This window comes from Aureobasidium melanogenum (genome assembly GCF_000721775.1).
Source record: "Aureobasidium melanogenum CBS 110374 unplaced genomic scaffold scaffold_7, whole genome shotgun sequence".
Classification (NCBI taxonomy): Eukaryota; Fungi; Ascomycota; class Dothideomycetes; order Dothideales; family Saccotheciaceae; genus Aureobasidium; species Aureobasidium melanogenum.
In genome coordinates, this window is record NW_024470059.1 from 76,406 (window position 1) to 94,441 (window position 18,036).

The 18,036-nt window shown below is 50.7% G+C and overlaps 5 protein-coding genes across 5 annotated transcripts; 3 read left to right on the forward strand and 2 right to left on the reverse strand.

The window, feature by feature from the left end:
- Positions 1-867: 867 nt before the first annotated feature.
- M437DRAFT_46040 (uncharacterized protein) lies at positions 868-6,795 on the reverse strand (the record flags this gene model as incomplete). The annotated part of the gene is made up of 1 exon (XM_041021194.1): positions 868-6,795. One exon carries the CDS (start codon positions 6,793-6,795, stop codon positions 868-870), a length of 5,928 nt encoding a protein of 1,975 aa, XP_040880733.1.
- A 364-nt stretch (positions 6,796-7,159) lies between these two features.
- Positions 7,160-9,414, forward strand: M437DRAFT_46331 (chaps-domain-containing protein; the record flags this gene model as incomplete). Its single annotated transcript, XM_041021247.1, has 5 exons — positions 7,160-7,182; positions 7,236-7,362; positions 7,425-7,830; positions 7,884-9,193; positions 9,247-9,414. The coding sequence occupies 5 exons, from the start codon at positions 7,160-7,162 to the stop codon at positions 9,412-9,414; spliced, it is 2,034 nt and encodes a 677-aa protein (XP_040880734.1).
- A 1,434-nt stretch (positions 9,415-10,848) lies between these two features.
- On the reverse strand, positions 10,849-11,485 carry M437DRAFT_65041 (uncharacterized protein; the record flags this gene model as incomplete). The annotated part of the gene is made up of 2 exons (XM_041024537.1): positions 10,849-10,970; positions 11,272-11,485. 2 exons carry the CDS (start codon positions 11,483-11,485, stop codon positions 10,849-10,851), a joined length of 336 nt encoding a protein of 111 aa, XP_040880735.1.
- Positions 11,486-11,518: 33 nt separating this feature from the next.
- On the forward strand, positions 11,519-13,213 carry M437DRAFT_46097 (cytochrome P450 family protein; the record flags this gene model as incomplete). Its single annotated transcript, XM_041021207.1, has 2 exons — positions 11,519-11,781; positions 12,028-13,213. 2 exons carry the CDS (start codon positions 11,519-11,521, stop codon positions 13,211-13,213), a joined length of 1,449 nt encoding a protein of 482 aa, XP_040880736.1.
- A 2,719-nt stretch (positions 13,214-15,932) lies between these two features.
- On the forward strand, positions 15,933-18,019 carry M437DRAFT_74296 (uncharacterized protein; the record flags this gene model as incomplete). Its single annotated transcript, XM_041026211.1, has 2 exons — positions 15,933-16,742; positions 16,793-18,019. The coding sequence occupies 2 exons, from the start codon at positions 15,933-15,935 to the stop codon at positions 18,017-18,019; spliced, it is 2,037 nt and encodes a 678-aa protein (XP_040880737.1).
- Positions 18,020-18,036: the final 17 nt, after the last annotated feature.

The window sequence follows — 18,036 nt, forward strand, 5'->3', positions numbered from 1 at the left end:
GCAATCACGGGTGCAAGGGAGGTGGTGTTATTGGTTGCTTGGATTGCCCTTTGCGCCTTCTGCTTGTCCTTGAATCGTCTTGTTTGTTTACCAGTCATGTTGTTGACGTTTGGGCATGGCATTGGATAGACAACCGCGGGCAAAATTTGAGTCTGATCGAGTGGTAGATGCCTTCTGGATGCCACACATATTAATACAGATCATGAATGCTGCATGTCAGGATATACAGGCATTGAGGAAGCGACGACTGATTTGGAGACCCATCTTTGGCATCGCTCTCGTATTGTTGCGACAATCAGAAGAAGTCAGCTCCATGATCATCAAGGAAGATGCTCCGAACTCTCTTGACTTGATCCTCTATATGTTTGTGTTCGCAGATCAATGTTGGTGAGGGGATCACCCTGTCAAGAAGCCAAACCATTTGATCCAGCTGCACGACTCCGTGATACGAGTCAAAAGGGCACGTAAATGAGTTTGCCAAAGACCTGAAAGCGCATGTACGTGACTCAATATCAACAAGGCTGAGCATGACTCTGTGGATCTTGTCTTTCCGTCGTGTAGATACGGAGGCCGCAAACACAGAGGATGGCGACAAGGCACACGGACTTTCGCTCATTGAAGCAATATCATCACATTTTGTGTCTCGGGGTATCTAACAATGTTGTCTGTACTTTTCCCTAAGCGCCCACCTTAATCAATACTTTACCAATAGCGTCTCTGACTCAAATGTCCCTTGAGCCTCTGGTAATGGTTGGCATACTAAGCCATGCGCACAGCAAGATCAGCTGAGGGTCCTGGTTCTGCTTCTTCGTCCAGCTCAAACCCTTCTGCCACTTCGGAGTGGGACGCCGTGTCAGTTCGAGCTTCCTAGGCTGTTGATGCAGCTTGACCAGCTTCTGCTGCCGGTTCAGCTTCCTCAGCTTCTTCATCTTCGTCCTCCATTTCCACGTCCTCTGCATCTTCTGCTATCGCCTCTTCGATGTCGCCTTCGCCTTCCCCTTCGCCTTCGCCCTCCTCGCCGTCGCCTTCTTCATCTTCCGCTTCTTCCTCGTCACCTTCTTCGCCGTAGTCCTCGGCTTCATCGGCGCCGCCAACGCCATCTTCGTGTTCCTCCTCAGTGTCGGTGAGCACATCGCTATCCTTGACACTCGAGAAGCGAGACTTGAGGTTCGGAAACATTGGAGGCTTGACAGAAGGACGAGGAATTGGCGTCGGACCCAATTCGACAACATTCTCATCAATGTCGCTGAGCTCGCTATCACTCTCGTCATCAGCAGAATCGTGGATACTACCTGCGACACTGCCCTCTGCTGTAGTGGTACCTTGCTGATCAGCCAGCTTCGAAGAAGGACGTCTTGTTTCTATCACGACTGAGACTTCTTGACGGGGTCGAGGAGGTTCATTGCTTGCAGATGTGGCAGTACCGGCACCAAGCTTGGCGGCGATACAAGCGTCGGCACACAGACGGACTTCTCGTCTGCCCACACCAATCTTGCGGCGGGATGCGGGTGCTTGATCGCCTGTTGGTGGTGTGGCCGTGCCGTCAGGTACTGTGTTAGCAGTCGGAAGACCAGGTACCTTGGTAGAGGCGTCGGGTGCACCATCTACATTCATGAGGTGTGACAGGTTCATCATAGGATTCCGTTCGACGGAAGGAGTAGCAGCTTGCTCCTTGGCGAGAGCCTCTTGTTTTATGGCTTCGTCCTTGGCTTCTTCCAAAGTCCACAGCCTGCGTCCCACAGTATCGTAGAGATAAGCGTAGGCGTCACCGATCAGATCATCAATCGTCGCTGCTTTCATCAGACCGCCATTGATCTTCTTCAGTTCGATAACTTCTTGCATAGTCTCCAACACAGAATGATTGGCGTTTTCGGGTTCCTGACACCATTTCTCCAGATAATCCTTGCGTCTGAGGAAGTCATCATGGTTGATACCGCTGAAGATTGCAGTTTCTTGAGCAACAGGAATTTGACCGTGACGGCGGAGTACGTTGAGGTAGGCAGTACAGAGAGACTGCCAAAGATTGCCATGCTCGAAGAATTCTCCTGTCTTCTTTCGGACTCTTCTCGCGAGAGCATCAAGCAATGAGCGATCTTCAAGGAACTCGAGAATCTTGATAAACAAGTCGGCATACCTCGTGGTGTAAACGAAGTGACGTCCAGGACGCTCGTTTTCTGGCTTCCACACGTTCATCATCATGGTCTTCGTGAACATTTGCTGCATAAGCTCATGTTTCGCTGCCAGACAGTATGACTCTTGAGTGCCATCGTGGTAAAGAATGGCCGCCGTCCTGTAAATCATGCGATGGTGCCAATGAACCTTGTCCGCTGCGCGAAGACTGCGGAGAACCTTCAGGATGTAAGACTCCCATGAGTCAAAGTCAGAGACCGGGTCTGCTTTTGCAGCGTATGGCGTAGCAGTGAGAATGCTACATCCTTCAGCGGCATCGATGAAGCGACGAGTAACCATCTTGTGCACAACGGAGACAAGCTTGTAGTGAGGCTCGAGGATCGGCTCACGTTTTGAATCCTTCTTTCGTGGTAGTAAGTTGATAGACTCGCAGAACTCGTTGATGATGGCGTCGATGCTTGGTCGGTCGGACTCTTTCGGAGCATTGCAGTACATCTTCCAGAGACATTTGCCCAGATAGAAGTGCAGCTTCCACTTACTAGGTGTGATGCGTATCGCACGACGAAAGAGCTCTCTGGCGACCTTGAACGCAGCAAAAGGCGTCAAGGCCTTGAAAGGAGGAACTTTCGTGATAGTCGCCAGACTGAGGAATCTCTCAGCGTCATCGAGCGCAAAAGCTTTCATGCCAAACGGCTCTCTGGATGAGGAGTATATTCTCATGGCAAAGTCGGCATACAGCTCAGCGAATTTTGCTTGAGTGTCTGCACTTGGTTCTGCGAAGCGCATTGCCAACGCAACTGCCATAGTGTAGCAGTGTATTGCAGCTCGCTGCCATTGTACTAGCTCAGTCATATCGCCGTTCAGCTTCTCAGCAGTCCATGAGACAGCCTCTTCGATTTTGGAGTCATACGCTTGGGCCAAACGGAACCACAGTTCCCAGTCATCCATACTGAATTCGAGGGCTTGCATGAAGAATGCCACTGCAATGTTGAGGTCCTCTGTTGCAGTAGGGCCGATACGTTTCTGTGCTCTGAACTTGCTCAGTGAGATAAATCCCATCAAGAAATACCAGCCTTTGGCCGCCAGGATAGCATGCTCAGCTGGGACCGGGGTTAGAGCAAGTTCGCCCTCTCCTCTCAAGCATTTGTACAGATCAACGGGAATGATGTGTGACTTGAGGAAACCCCTGTACACATCACGATTGCGAAGAATTGCATCGGATGGTTTCTTGCGTCCAATGATGCCATGAACTTTCTCGATCGTGTCTCTGAGAGGATGCTTGGGCAGGTCGGTCATCTTGATTCTCGACGCCAAGTTGAGCAACAAATCAACAGCTTGCATGCCTGATGTCTTGTCAACAAAAGCATCGTGAATGCAATTGTGCTCCCTAAGCGCATAACTTGGGTTGAGGAAACATTTTAGGCCAAACATGTCATACAGGATCTGAGCAAACTCAAGGTCAAAGTCGTCGTTCTGCTCTTCCGACTCGTTCCGGAAGCGAAGGACTTCCGACTTTGCAAGCTTGAGGAAAACACGTTCTGATCCTCCACATATGCTTCGAGCTCCCAAGACTTGATGAACAGCTCTCAAGAATTCAAACAGAGACTCATTGGGTTTCTCAGCTTTGTCGATGTTTTGTGCTAAGCTTTCGCGGTAGAGCTTGTATAGCAGAGTCCATGATTGCAATTGTAATTCCTGCAGAACTTTCTTGACAGCAGTGAATGACTTGAGTGGAGCGCCATTACTGGAAGAAGGTGCCTGTCTAGCGCCCACTTGAATTTCATCTTGTAACATGGTCGAGGCATGCAGTACTTTCTGCAAGTCAACCAAGCAGCCTGTCGCATTTTGAAGCCGTTCATCATCCATGCAGTCCAGAGCATCGGTATGAGAAGTAATGGACGCGCTGATCTTGCTGACAAGGTCATTGATGAGACGCATGTACTTAAGCAACACCGTTTGGCGCTCATTGACAGACTTCTCAGAATATGGACTAGACTTGAGGTCTGCTAAAAGCAGCTCGATCACGCGGAAGTAGCAACAGACTACCATGGGTTGGTAGTCGATGGACTCATATGCTTCACGAAGTCTCTGCCAAAGGGAGACTTGCATGCCGATATTGCTGTTCTTCAAGAAATTCAGAAGTTCTGAGGGGGCTGAAGTAGAGTTGGCAGGAATATCGCGCTCATCAGGTTCGGGCAGGCTGCTGATGTGCAAGTCCTGATGCAAGGTTTCTAGAAGTGGCTCGAGACCTTCAATGACCACGGTGGGATCATTTTGTGTAGGATCAAAGACCTTGGTGAAGAAGTCCTGGGTCGTCAGTCGGGAGAGCTCTCTATCAATGGCTTCGATTGACATTTGCGGCATTACAGAATTGTTGGGAAGATCGACTGTCTCGCCAACTGCCTCGAAGATTGACTTCAGCTCAGACCAACAAGCGATGACTTGTTCTTGGGAGATGTTGTCTGAAACGCTGATGTGGTGGGTGACGGTCCATAGATAGCGTAAATTGATCTGGTCTTTCAAACTTGGTTTTTGCAGTAGACTAGTACGCAAATTCATTGCATCGCGCGCAAGATTGCTCCAGCGTTCGGCGCGGTCTTCTTGAAGTTGCAGAGTCTCGGTATCGACGCCACTGTTGGGTTCTTTGACAAGCGAATATACATCCACGTGTGATTCGAAGAGAGTTTGTATGACCTCGATGAACGGCAGAGCATCGTCATGGTGGTCGATCCTTGTGTCTGAAAGCAGGACCTTGTCCCACTTCGATACAAAGTCGGACAGCGTCTCGAAGATAAACGCATCAGTCGTGACGAGAACTCTTACCAAAAGCGCCTTGAAGTCTTGCGGCCATGTGTGGCCGATGTAGCTAGATGTGCCAGCAGACAATTCAGGACGTGTGAATGATCCATGGTCAGGGCTTAGGAACTGTATGACCCACTCGTAGAGTACATCGTTGATGTGAAGGAAGTTCGTATTTATCCGGGTCGTGAAGCGATCAAGCTCGGCGCGAAGGTCCAGGTCAGGCTTGTCGACAGTCCGAGTTTGAGTGATGGGAGCCGAAGAGAAGCGACCGCTCGGCTTGACATGAGCATCAGAGGTGGTGTCAAGATCGCTGTTAGCGTTGAGCAACATCCGTGCTCGTTCGTCCGAGTATTCATTGAGGAATGAGTACATATCTACACAGGCAAGGTCCACACCTTGAGGTTTCAGGTCGCTTTCAGCCGCAGCTTCGCGCAAGTCTTTACGGACATTAGGAGACACAGCAAACTTGGGCAGGTGCACCTTCTCAAAAAGCTCGTCCAGCGATTCAAAGAGCTGGTTGTCAACATAGTCCAAGTCTGCCAAAGCATCATCTGCTTGAGCAGGATCCACCATAGTTTCGTCCTCTAGCTGGCTCTGATCAAGAATCGACTCTCTGGCGCGCAGGCGCTTGCTCTTCGACCTTGCACCTTCAGCAGAGATGCCATCAATGAGCCCAGCAGCGTCACTTGAGCGTTTTCTGGTAGGCAGGACTGTGACAGAAGCGGCCCGAGGGGTTTCCTCTGTGTTTTGGGAGTCCTCAAAGGCGGGCGGAGGGGCAGTGGGCTGGCCGCCATCCATGCCGGGAAATTGGGCGTCAACTAATGAAGACATGCCAGGCGACGGTGCCGACGATTGACGAGGGGATGGTTGATCAGGCTCGATCAGCTCGACATCTGGAGATTGGCGATCTGAATTGAAGGAGATACCGAGCCCAGGCAGAGCTGATGTAGTACCTGCCTGCTCAGCGAGATAGTGACGTAGAAGGATGTCGCCCAAATCGTGCCATGACTTGGGTTCACTGAGGACACATCGCAGTGCCTGGTGCTGCGAGACAGAGGGTACAGGGTGCTCTTTCTGGTAGTTGTGGATGACCGAGTAGTTGGCCAGCTTCTGCTTGAGCATGCTAGACAGTCGACGGCGCTTCATGGTTGACAAGGGAGCTTGCAAGACGGAAAGCTCATCTTGCAGTTTGGCGACAAGTTCTCGGAGTTGTTGGCCAGCAAGAGTTTCGGAGATACCAGGGATGGATAGCACAGAGTCTAGACCTTGGGCATCATCATCCAGCACAGCTTCGAGACAAAAGCGAGCGATGCGATGACTGCCCAGCATTTCTCCAACAGCAGCAGAGCGTCTCCACAAGTCTAGATCCGTATCATCCTTGTCTATGGCCTCGACAAAGCACTCGAGGGCAGCAGCAGAAGCTTTGAGGATGTGTTTGGTGTTTAGCTCGACGTGTTGTGTCGAATGTAACAGTTCGTATTGTAGAGACTCGAGTAGAAATTGACCATGATTCTTGTAGGCGAGATGGATGATTTGAGGCAGAGTACTAGGTGCGTTCTCACCACTCGGTACAACGTGGTCTTGGTGTTGTGAATAGTAATAGTCGTCATCTTCTGGTTGTGGGCCATAAAGTTCTAGGCGTTTGAGTTCCTGTTGCGACTCTGGATATTTGAAAATGTCTGATTCGAAGAGGGCGCGATATGCTTCGGCAGCCTGAGCGTAGGAAGGGGGGCCATCCGAGTGGAACTTCAGGGCAGTCTGGTATAGCTTGAGAGCTTCTTCGATCTGGATTTCCTTGGTGTCGTCGATTTCGATGTCTTCTTCATCGTCGGATTCGAGGTTGAGGGCTTTGAAGGTGGCCATGGCGAATTATGGCAGGCCGCAGTGGCCACTTGATGGTTGCGAATGCCTCACGGTTCGGCATGCGCTGTTGTGCGCAGAAAAGGAAGGCGCGCAAACATGAACTTGCACACAGAAATCAAGGTGCTTGTTGCGGAAGGAGCGTCGGCGTCAGGGCCAAATCGGGTCGCTCTTGCTCGCGGGGAACGCCAAGATGGACATGGTTGCGGCGCGCGTTTATTGAACAACAAGACCAACCTCCTGCTGCCTGCAACTCGAGACCAAAGACAAGGAAGGTGCAAGAAGTGGAAGGTGCCAACTCGTTCGCTGTATTCTTCGTTTCAACCCACCGGCGCATGGTGCAATCCGCATACCATCTCAAGCGACAATGATCCAAACAGCTGTCCCCGAGTTCGTCACTACCTCCTGCAAGTCCGCACTGCTTGACTGACAACAACACACAGAATCTTCGAGGATGACTCGACATCGGTGGTAGAGATCCGCACAGAGAACTTGCAGGCTCTACGAGAATTGGGCCCGCCGGATCTGGTGCACCTCGTCAAGCAGCCCGTCAAGTCGACCAGCAAGCAGGTACCGTGCAATGCGCCAAAGCCCCTCGAAGCTCGCCATGACTTACCATGTCCTTGTAATAGGTCGGAGTCTATCACCACGTTACCGGTACAGATGCCTCGTCCTCTGCCAGTCTCGCAGCCTACATCAACACCCTCGTCTACTCTCCCCATGACAAGACCAACAAGGTCACCTCCGGTCTCTACTGCTGCTACAATGCCTTTTCCCGCCTCGACATGCGCGTTCAAGTCCAGATTCCTGGCACCGTAGAAAGCTACTGCGTCAACGAGCGTGGTGACAAGCTCGAAGCTTCCGACGAACACTGGCTCGAAACGTACCTGTGCAGCGTCCTGCGCGCCTACTCGTACGCCGATGACGGCTCCGGGGACACAATCAAGAAGATTGTTGGCGTCCGTCGCTTCAACCCCATCACAAACACCGAGGCCGAGCACAAGTTCCTGGACGCTGCTGAGCGTCTGTTCTTTGCTGGTGAGCCTGCGCTATCCACAGTCCAATCAAGCACTCACTAACTCAATGCACAGGCTGGCAGCTAGGCTCCGACCCCGAGATTCAAGTCCCAAACCTCGTATCGAACCATCTCACCACTGGCCTCCTAAACTACATCCGCACCACTGGCCGCTACACCTCAGGAATCAACTTATTCGAGAAGCTGCGCACGCGCGACCCCGAGATCTGCTCCCTCCTCGCCCGTGTCTACATTATGGGAGACGAAGAAGTCAAGGCTGTACAACTGCTCCGTGAGGCCATTCATCAGATGCCCATGGACTACCCCTTGCTCGACTGCCAGGCCGAATATTGTTTGTCCAAGGGCAGAAGCGACTTGGCGCTGGAGATTGCGAAGCGAAGCGTCATCTCAGCTCCCAGCGAGTTCGCTACCTGGGCGAGACTGGCCGAAGTCTACATCAGTCTCGAGCAGTGGGACATGGCTCTGTTGACCCTCAACTCGTGCCCCATGTTCACCTACCAGGACAAGGATTCACCACGCATGCCCGAACCTGCTCGCGTCTCTCTTCCACTTGCGCCAGAAGCCATGTGCGACGAGATTGACGACTCTAACACTGTAGGAGAAGAACTCGTACACCCCAACCTGCGTAGATTGAGCGCTGCAAACTACAAGGGAACTTTCCAAAAAGCATACTCTCTGTTGACCGAGGTGACGAAGCGCATTGGCTGGGACCACCTTCTCAAGATCCGTAGTCAGGTTTTTGTCATGGAGGAAGAGTACCGCCACGAGAGACAAGCCGTTGTCCAGCAGGAAGCCCACTCACGCAGCGCTAGTACTACTGCTCTGCGAAGTCCTGCTGCTACTGACGACCGACCATCAACTGCTGGGTCAGTCTTCACAAACGGCGACACGCCTCCCGCATCTGCTTCGCTCGGCGACGATGTGTCCAAGCCACAACACACCGTCAACGCAGTGCCATCCATGGAAACCCCTGACCCTCAGCCACCAGCGGCTGATCCACAACATATACAATACACCCAATTCCAGCACAAGCGTCTTTGTGAGCGCTGGCTGGACAATCTCTTCATGGTCTTGTACGAGGACTTGCGCATCTACACCATCTGGAGAACGGAAGCTCAGCAATACAAGTCGCAACAACTCGCCTACAAGAAGTCCGCCGACGAGTGGGAGATTTTGGGTGAACTTGCAGATCGCCTGCACAGACCCGATGATGCAGCTGAAGCATGGGAAGCTTGCCTCAACATGCGCTTTTCGCCAAAGGCCATGCGCGGTATTCTGTCTGCATATGAGAGGTACGGTGACGTGCGCGGAGAATTGGGTGCTCTGATCAGACTCATCGCTTGGCAGTACAAGTGGTACTCAGAGGTAAGATCGATTTTGCGCGTTTGGAGTAGGATTTTGCTGATATTTGTGTTTAGTTCTCACCATCTTTGGTCCATGTTATCCGGAAGTTGATCGAAGAAGAAGGCGCCGTCAAGGTCAGGAGCATCATCCAGGCGACATCTCTTCCTCAGCATATTCTGGATCTGACACATCAATACGCTGGTCTGTGTGCGGCCTTCAGGAGTAGCGGAAGCGAGGCTTGATGTTTTGCAATGAGGATACCCTTTGTTTATCGACGCGTACTATAAAGCATTTTCGTTATGTCCAAATGGAAAGAATGAGCAGCGAACTATCGTGCTGGCATGAGACCAGCACGAAACAACTTCGATGCTTTTTTACACATATCCCAGTATCCGATCTATCGAATGCGGTCAGATGTTCATCTCAAAAAGGACAATTCATGTTAGTTACCATGCAGGCTGACATGTCGGCAGATGATGCTGGTGAGCAACGTGTTACGAGCCGAATTACAAATGCAAGGACGGAACACATCATTGACATGTGTCCTCGAAAATCATCCATGTTGGCCCACGTTATTATTCAGATGTTCGCAGATACATCGTTAGGTTGTCCGAGAAGCAGGTTGCCGTGATCTCGCTTGACAGGTCGCAGCTCCGATTCTCTACGCGAGCTCCTTCCACCTTCTGATTCTTCAGTTCCGCACTTTCCTCGAAAGTGGTGCTCTGACCAATGAAATCCTATATCTCATTCCGCACATGCTAATCAGACGTCAAACCTACGCTCTCTGACCTTTCTCTTGAGTTTCACGACACCAAATCTCACACGACGCGATTTCGAGCACCGACGTGCCCAGTCAGATGTCCATCAGCAGACTTCGGAGCTCTCGGGACGACTTTCGACCAAGGTTCAGATGACGACCTCACCACAAGATCGATCGGACAATCTAACCGCACGCGAACCGCCAAACACCATTTTTCTTTTCAAGACTCATGACACTCCTGACATCCGCCCTCTACGAAGGCGGCTTGAGCTATGGATGCAAAATCAAACTTACAGAAAACCGGCTCGTATGAGTATGTATAAGCGTTGAGTTTGAACTTTGGTCCACCATGAGACATGGAGATTGCTACAAACGGCTGCTACGGTAGTCTACGCCCGCCCGTTATACGTCCAAAACATCACAGGGGTTCACACAAGACATGGTTAATATAACAGAAGTTATGCGCGGCTGCCGTACTGTATCATCGCGTGTCCCGCAGCATCTGCGAGTCGTGTCTCATGCGAGATAATCAAGACCCAAGACCCTTTTCTCATACACAACATCACCCCTTGCCGCTGCAAGCGAGACACTCGACGCGATGGATTTCGGCCGGCAGATAACACGTTCAGACGCCACATGCAGCAAAACAGCAAGCAGCGCGTGCGGCGGCTCGGTCTTTTCGGATGTCTCTCCATGTGGCCATACCCTGCCCTTGTTTTCGTCCTGACTCCTGATACAGTGACAGCACTCCTGTGCGTTTGGACTCTATTTGCACTGATTTTCCCTTCTCCACACGACGCAGCAGCACCTAGCATATGCATCGTCGCAAGCTTGCCATATTAATGTTTAATATATGTTCGCTAGGGAACGTGCATCCGGCTTTGTAGCCAATGACAAGCGAGGCCTTAGCGCCATTTCAATAACAAGAAACCCTTCGCTCCCCAGCCTGCATACGATAGCGTGCCTCTGGGGTGGAAACGCCCCTCTCTTTCTTTCTGATCGCCTGCGACGCTGACACCTTGTTTCGCACGTTTTTGCCTGGACGATTCTTAGCTTGCTCGGTGTTTGAAGGTCTTGCTGCTCTGGAATCCCGATGAATTGGTGACATGGTCCCACTTTCGCTTGATACTCAGCTAGGGCATCATCGTTCCTCCCAAGACGGGACGAGGCGTGGCCCATATGAACAAACATGATAGCATTGGCAAAGGCTCGGTGGGTTGCTGAAAATCCTGGACCGAGCAGATGTTGTCAATCAACAATTCTACCCGAAGGGCAAAATGTCCCCGCTTAGCAATAATATGCATTTGCTTTTAGATGAGTGATCCCTCTCTCCCCTTACCAGCGGCTTTCGTCTTGAGTTTCACCAACTTGTCGCTGGATGCTTTCTGTCTGGCACGCGTTCTTTCTTGGTTACTCGGATCACCCCGGCTGTTGGATACCAGGTTCCCAAGCGACGACAAACTGAATCCAGACTGCACGTCGCAGGTTACAAGCTTGACACCGAGAACCGCTGCTTCGGGACCTGTCTGGTTTCTGCCTTCTGGCTCTTGCATTTTCCAACTATGGCAATCACCACTTCTGACTCCATGTCATTACCTCTTCCGTCTCTAGGTTCTGTCGCCACGATACTACTTTCTCATTACCTGGTTGTCATCTTTACTACTTTCGCTCTTGGATATGTGGTGTATCAACGCTTTTTCGCTCCCTTAGCTGGTGTGCCTGGACCTTTCTGGGCAAGCTTAGGAAAGGGATGGTTGATAGTCAGAGCGAAGAAGGGGGACCTTCATAGAGAATTGATACGGTTGCATGAGCTTCATGGACCGCTGGTGAGGGTTGCACCTAAGGAAGTGTAAGTAATGACATGATCATCTCTTTTTTGTCCTTGTCGAGGTCATCTGTAAAGAGATCAATGGTCCAGGGGAGCATGATTTCGTTGGGAGCGCAGACACCCCATCATGTCGAAGACGGATACGCTCCTAATCTTCTTCTCGAGTTTCTGTCGTGGTCCCGTTGACTCTCTTCGCCCACTCTCGATCGTCCTTGTAGCATCACATTGCACAATACCAATCACGTCCTAACATTTTCGCCTATTCAGGAGCGTAGCAGATCTCGACGGCGTCAAAATGATCTACGGCGCTGGTTCCCAATTCCATAAATCAGACTGGTACTCGGTCCTCAAAGGCCGCCGCACCTTCGACCCTTTCGCCGAACAAGACCTCCACGTCCACGCCGCGCAGAAGAAACTCGTCATCCGTCCCTATGCCATGGAAACCCTGAAAGACCTCGAAACCTACGTCGACTCTACAGTTTATCACTTCATCACCCGTATGCGCGAGAAAATGACAGACACGATTGATCTGGGCAAGTGGTTCCAACTGTTTGCTTTTGATGTCATTGGCGAAATTACGTTTTCTAAACGCTTTGGGTTCATGGATACGGAACATGATGATGGCAGTCTCAAGTCTGTGGAAAGTACTTTGGCTTCTGCGGCGTGGCTGGGTCATGTTCCTTGGGTTTTCTGGACGCACGATTACCTCAAGCCCTGGATTGGGAATTGGCTGGGTGTTACCAACCGCACTGGAAGTCTCATGCAACGCGCCTTGAAGGAAGTGGAAGAACGAAAATCAAGAGGCACTGACCGAAATGACTTTTTGGAAAAGTTTTTTAGGTTGCAGAGGGAGAAGCCTGATCAAGTTACGGATACGGCGGTGATTAGTATGGCTGCTGCTAATATTACCGCCGGCTCGGATACGACTGCGATTTCATTGAGGAGTATCATCTATCATCTGTTGCAGAACCCGCAACACCTGGCTACACTGAGACAGGAAATCGAACTAGCGGAAAAGGAACATAGACTCAGTGACCCAGTCACCATGGACGAAGCAGACCACCTCCCTTTCCTCCAAGCAACAATCCTCGAAGGCCTTCGCATCCACTCTGCCATCGGAGGCCTCCTGCCCCGCCTCGTCCCCTCCGGCGGCTGCATAATCGCCAACACCTACATACCCGCTGGCCATGTAGTCGGCGCCTGTGCGTGGGTCATCAACCGCAACAAAACCATCTTTGGCCCCGACGCAGACTCCTTTAACCTTCACCGCTGGCTCAACAAAGAAAATAGATCCGAGATGCAGAGATATTTCCTGACGTTTGGGGGCGCTAGTCGCCAGTGTTTTGGCAAAAATATTGCGTTTATGGAGATGACGAAGATGGTGCCGACGTTTTTGAGGCATTTTGATGTCGAGTTGGTGGAGCCGGAGAGGCCGTTGATTGAAAAGAATTAGTAAGTCATTGTGATGTCCTGATGAAAATACTTGAGATGGTCGAGAACGACACTGACGATTTCTGAATAGCTTCTTTGTTATCCAGGAGGGACTAATTGTTCGACTGACACCTAGAGATGGAAGAACTGGAGAAAAACAGGTGAATGGAGGTGCTGAGAAGGAAAGTAATGGATACTAGACTGGACCGGGTTGTCGTTCTGGCGGTTTCTTTTCTTTGTCTTTGCTTCTATTCTTTTTTTTTTTTTCGAGATACTCCTGCTGTGATATGCCACAGCTCGGACTGAAGGCTTACCTGTCACAAGATCCACCAAATTTGACAATCACTGTGTTTCCAACACTGCGAGTGGACCATGGATAACTACATACGAAAGATCACAAGGGAAGATTTACTTCCACCTCACAATGGAAGACTCTGAGCACGCTTTAGAGAATCAAAAGGCCTTTCTTGCGCTGCGCACCGATTACCAATCACTATATCTCTTGTGGAAAGGAGAATATCGCTTTGCAACGAGAAATTCTTCCTGCGACGTCTTGGTCCACGTGTCTTGCTCGGAAGAGGCTGCCAGCCACGATACTGTACATATACCTTGTACTTCGTTTGTCTGGCCACCTCCTCATATTCGATCGAGTCAGTGACAAGCTTTTCATCACTATAAATACTACTCAAGAGTCAAGCCGCGGATTTGCGAACATGGATCTGAGTATCCTTGACGCAGAGGCGCGATAGGAGAGCGCTAGCCAATATACAACGACCTCAGTACCGTTCTCCGAATGACTTTTTGGACCGACCTCTTCTGGTTCGGTCTTTGAAAGATTAAGTGTTGCTGCAATTGTGTGAGGCACAAGAGGGCGCCGAATTTTGGTTGGCGTTTTGATACCGAGGCACACTGTCGCTCATGCTCGTGCTGAACTCTACTCAGCCCAGAATCGAAAGTACTGTGTTAAGGTTCCTGCGCGCCGTCCCCGGCGGACCGACACCCGTTTCTTCGTATCTTCACCGCTTGTGGGCCATGGCGCAAGAACAGTTTTTCTCTTTCAGACATTCGCAACTCTTTTGCAATTTTTGCGACTGCTTCGATTTGAGTACGAAATGATTGATTCTGACCAATCTGGAACTCTCAATATGCAGACAGGGGTGATGAGGATCGCCTGATCTGCAGTGTAGCGAAGCATATGCATCTCGGGGAGACTGTGGCTTGCGCAAACCTGCAGCTCAGCCATTTGCGCTGCTGCGGTCTTGCAGCACCACGGACACTGATCAACTTTTTCTATCTTTTCCTGGAATTCTGCTGTGTTTCGCAGTGACATAAAATCTGTCAGGGGAGACGAAAGCGGTTTCAGGCCGCTCTCGTGAGTCGGGTGTGTTGAGAGTCAGAGAAAGGTCAGCAAGAGTTGGTCGTTCGGACCTTTGCGCGAATGGGCCGCCTCGAGGCTTGATTGTGCAGCACTGCAGGATTCGTTGTTCTTATATTGCCCAGACTCAGTGTTGAGTACGCGATGGATCTAGGATGGTAAGCCTTTTTCTTATCACTGAGTAAGTTGGCTGCAATGTTGCCGTTTGTATTTGCTGACAGGTACGTATTCAATACATCCGGAGTACATCTTTTCCTTGACCATTGTTCACTTCAGGGTATTACAAGCCTGATTATACCTCCGAAAAAAGGAACCACGAGGCTCTAGGCTTGGATTCTAGTGAATGGTTGTAGAAAATTTCAGCCGCGCGATACGGCAACATAGACAAGGCGGCCGGGATAGTGGTTCCAGGCTGCAGTTCCTGGGGCCGCAAGGTAGTGACAAGTGAAGCACATTGCGACACTCTCACCGTAACCAACCTTGATTAACAGATGTGACTAACTCCGATCGACCACAGAATCAGCATAAAACCGCAGCTAATCCTTCCCAAACAGATTTTGTCGCGTTTCACCAATCCCTCCGCTCACTTTTTGTGCATGAGGCAAGAACGAGGCTTGCAGCAACTTCCTTCCCAAACATTTCATTCGACATCTCTTCGCATCTTCACGAACTAGAAGGAAGGAACGCAGCAAACTAATCCTTGCAAGAGTCAGCTATGGATTCTGAACAGACACAGCCTCTTCATTCACCGCCTCAAGCTATCATCACACCTTCGCCTGCTTTATCTCAAGCATCCACAATCTTTGACTCCACACCTCGTCCCCCACGCCAACGAGCTACATTTGCACGACTGGCTTCAGTCGACGATGGACAATACACAGTAATCAAATCTCATGAAGACGACATCACAGAAGCTTCGCCCTACAACGAGGACTATAACACATCCAAGGTTTCAGGTCTAGGCATCAGTGTCGATAAGAATGTCGCAGGGGACTCGGATGATCTCAAAAAGGAGTTTGGGTTTGGGGTCAATGAACATGAGTTGCCCCTGTGGACTCCCAAGTCCGCCATCAAGGCTTCTGCGTTCGGTTCCCAGACCAGGTTTCCGCAGAGTACGGCGAGTGAGTATGACGCACATCGTCTTCGCAATCGTCGCAGCTTTGCGGATTCGTTGAAAGCAGTCTACGATGGTGAGTTTGTCCAAAGTCCTGCTTTGCATGTGGGTTGATTTGGACTTGAATGGAGACTGATTGACAAAATAGACTTTGGGCCGACGGATACTTGTGCTGCTCATCAGCACTTTCATCACAATAGAAGGAACTGGCTGTCTGTGACAATACTGGTCCTGGCTTTGTATTCCACGGTCATGTCTGCCATCTTCCTAATCTTAGCTTTGCGCGGCCCACGATACAACTGGATTCGTAAGGGTGGGAGGATGACACCCTACTTCGCAGACCTTCTGACCGCTGTACTCGCCAAAACTATTGAGTTGTCGTTTGCGACCGTGTTTGTTTCTTTCCTGGGACAAGTCCTTTCACGCCGAGCTTTCATGAAGGATCAGGGCCGCGGTATCACGCTTGCCGAAATGGACATGCGCAGTTGGGTCATGCAACCCGGAACCATGATTACGCATTTCGAGGCCCTGAAGTCCAGTATTCTGTCTATCCTTGGCGTGCTGTCGCTAGTGGCTGCTGTTGTGGCTATGCTATACACTACAGCTTCAGAATCTCTCGTGCAGCCATACCTTCGCTACGGACCCTGGGAGCGCGGATCCATGCAAGGAGTCGTCAAAACCATCTTCGCCAACCCAATATACCTTGGAGAAAATTGTGGAACACCAATCAAGGATGCAGAAGATGACAATGCAGGCCTCACCTGTCTTCAGATCCAATATGCTGCGCACAGCTACTACAATTATCAACGCTACATCTCCGATTGGTCGACTATTTCGAAAAATGGCAATGGAACGAGCGATCCTGCTCATAGACCCAAGGGCTTTGCAATGATTTTCGAGAATACCACAGTCACAGCGCCTTGGATCGATCTGGAGTACAGCGACGTTCTGAACAACTCAGATAAGCATCAGAGAATCATCAATAATGTGACGCTTGCTTTGCCGCATGCTGGCGTTCCAGGGGCAGCCTGGGACTCGGTTAATAACATTCTACAGCCTGAGGTATGTGCACCGAATACTTCCATGAAGTTTAGAGTCTGACAAGGCGACAGGATCTGGATGGCCAGGGTGTGTATCAACTTCAGGCTTCTGTTCCGTCCCCAGCAGTCAACGTCTTGTGTGTGCAAATGACAAAAGAAGAGGTCTCACCGATTGTATACACAGAATGGAACAACAACACTCTCAACACTACGGAATGGCCCACTGGAGCACAACTAGCTTTCTATCAACCTGGCACATACAACAACAAGACAGTAGTCGACGACATATTCGAATGGGGAGAGAAATACCAGACCACACCTCCAGTGTTTCCTAAATTGCCTGTGACTTACAACACTGTGATGAACCACACCGGAGCCTACGGCAGAAAAGCAATCTACCTGCTCGGAACCGATGTCACGGGCAACTACTCCCTCTGCTCCGTCAAAGTGTTCACAACGCCTTTTTGCTCAACCGTATATAATGCATCAGTGGTGGGCGCAACTCTAGAAGCGAAGTGCGACGAGTCCAAAACAGCAAACTTGACAAATCCAATGCGCTACATTGACAGCCTCAAGAACGCCACCTCGGGGAACGACACCATCAGTAAAGATTGGCCCGCCATCGGCTCAGAGTGGTCCAATTCTTTATCTCTTAATGACGGTATTATAGACGGTCAGGCAGCTAACGCACGCCTCCTCACCGAACTTATCCTCGCTACACGCTCTTTACCCCTAGATCGCCCGAGCATCGCTGAAGCTCTAGCAGTCCTAGCAAGTTCAACACTCTTGATGTCCTGGCAAGATGCGCCTTTCGTCCAATTCTGGAATTACTCCAGTACATCGCTGGAGCCCGGCCAACCGCAATTCTTCAATACTAGCCTCCGAGCGCAGGAATATGCTTCTGGCGGATCAGGCGAGCCGGGCACCCACGCGTTCTATGTTGTGCTGTTTGCCATCTTCATCATTAATGTTCTTTGCCTGATTTACTTTATCAGTCAGAATGGCTTAGTGACGGACTTTTCTGAGCCGCTGAATTTGTTTAGTTTGGCGGTTAATAGTCCGCCGAGTGACTTGATGGCTGGAGCTTGCGGAGGTGGACCCAGAGGAGAGCAGTATAAGGGCCGTTGGTTCGTCAATGCGGCGGGTGAGCACCTGTTCATGGAGAGCAAGATGGATGGCGGAGAGGTGGGTGATGAGGATTTGAGGAGGTTGCGGGGACATGGGTTGAGCGGTCTGACTCCAATGAGTCCGATGAGAAAAGCATATGAGAAGATGAGCCGACGGAAGAGCTGGTTCTGAGCAGGCTATCTTGACTC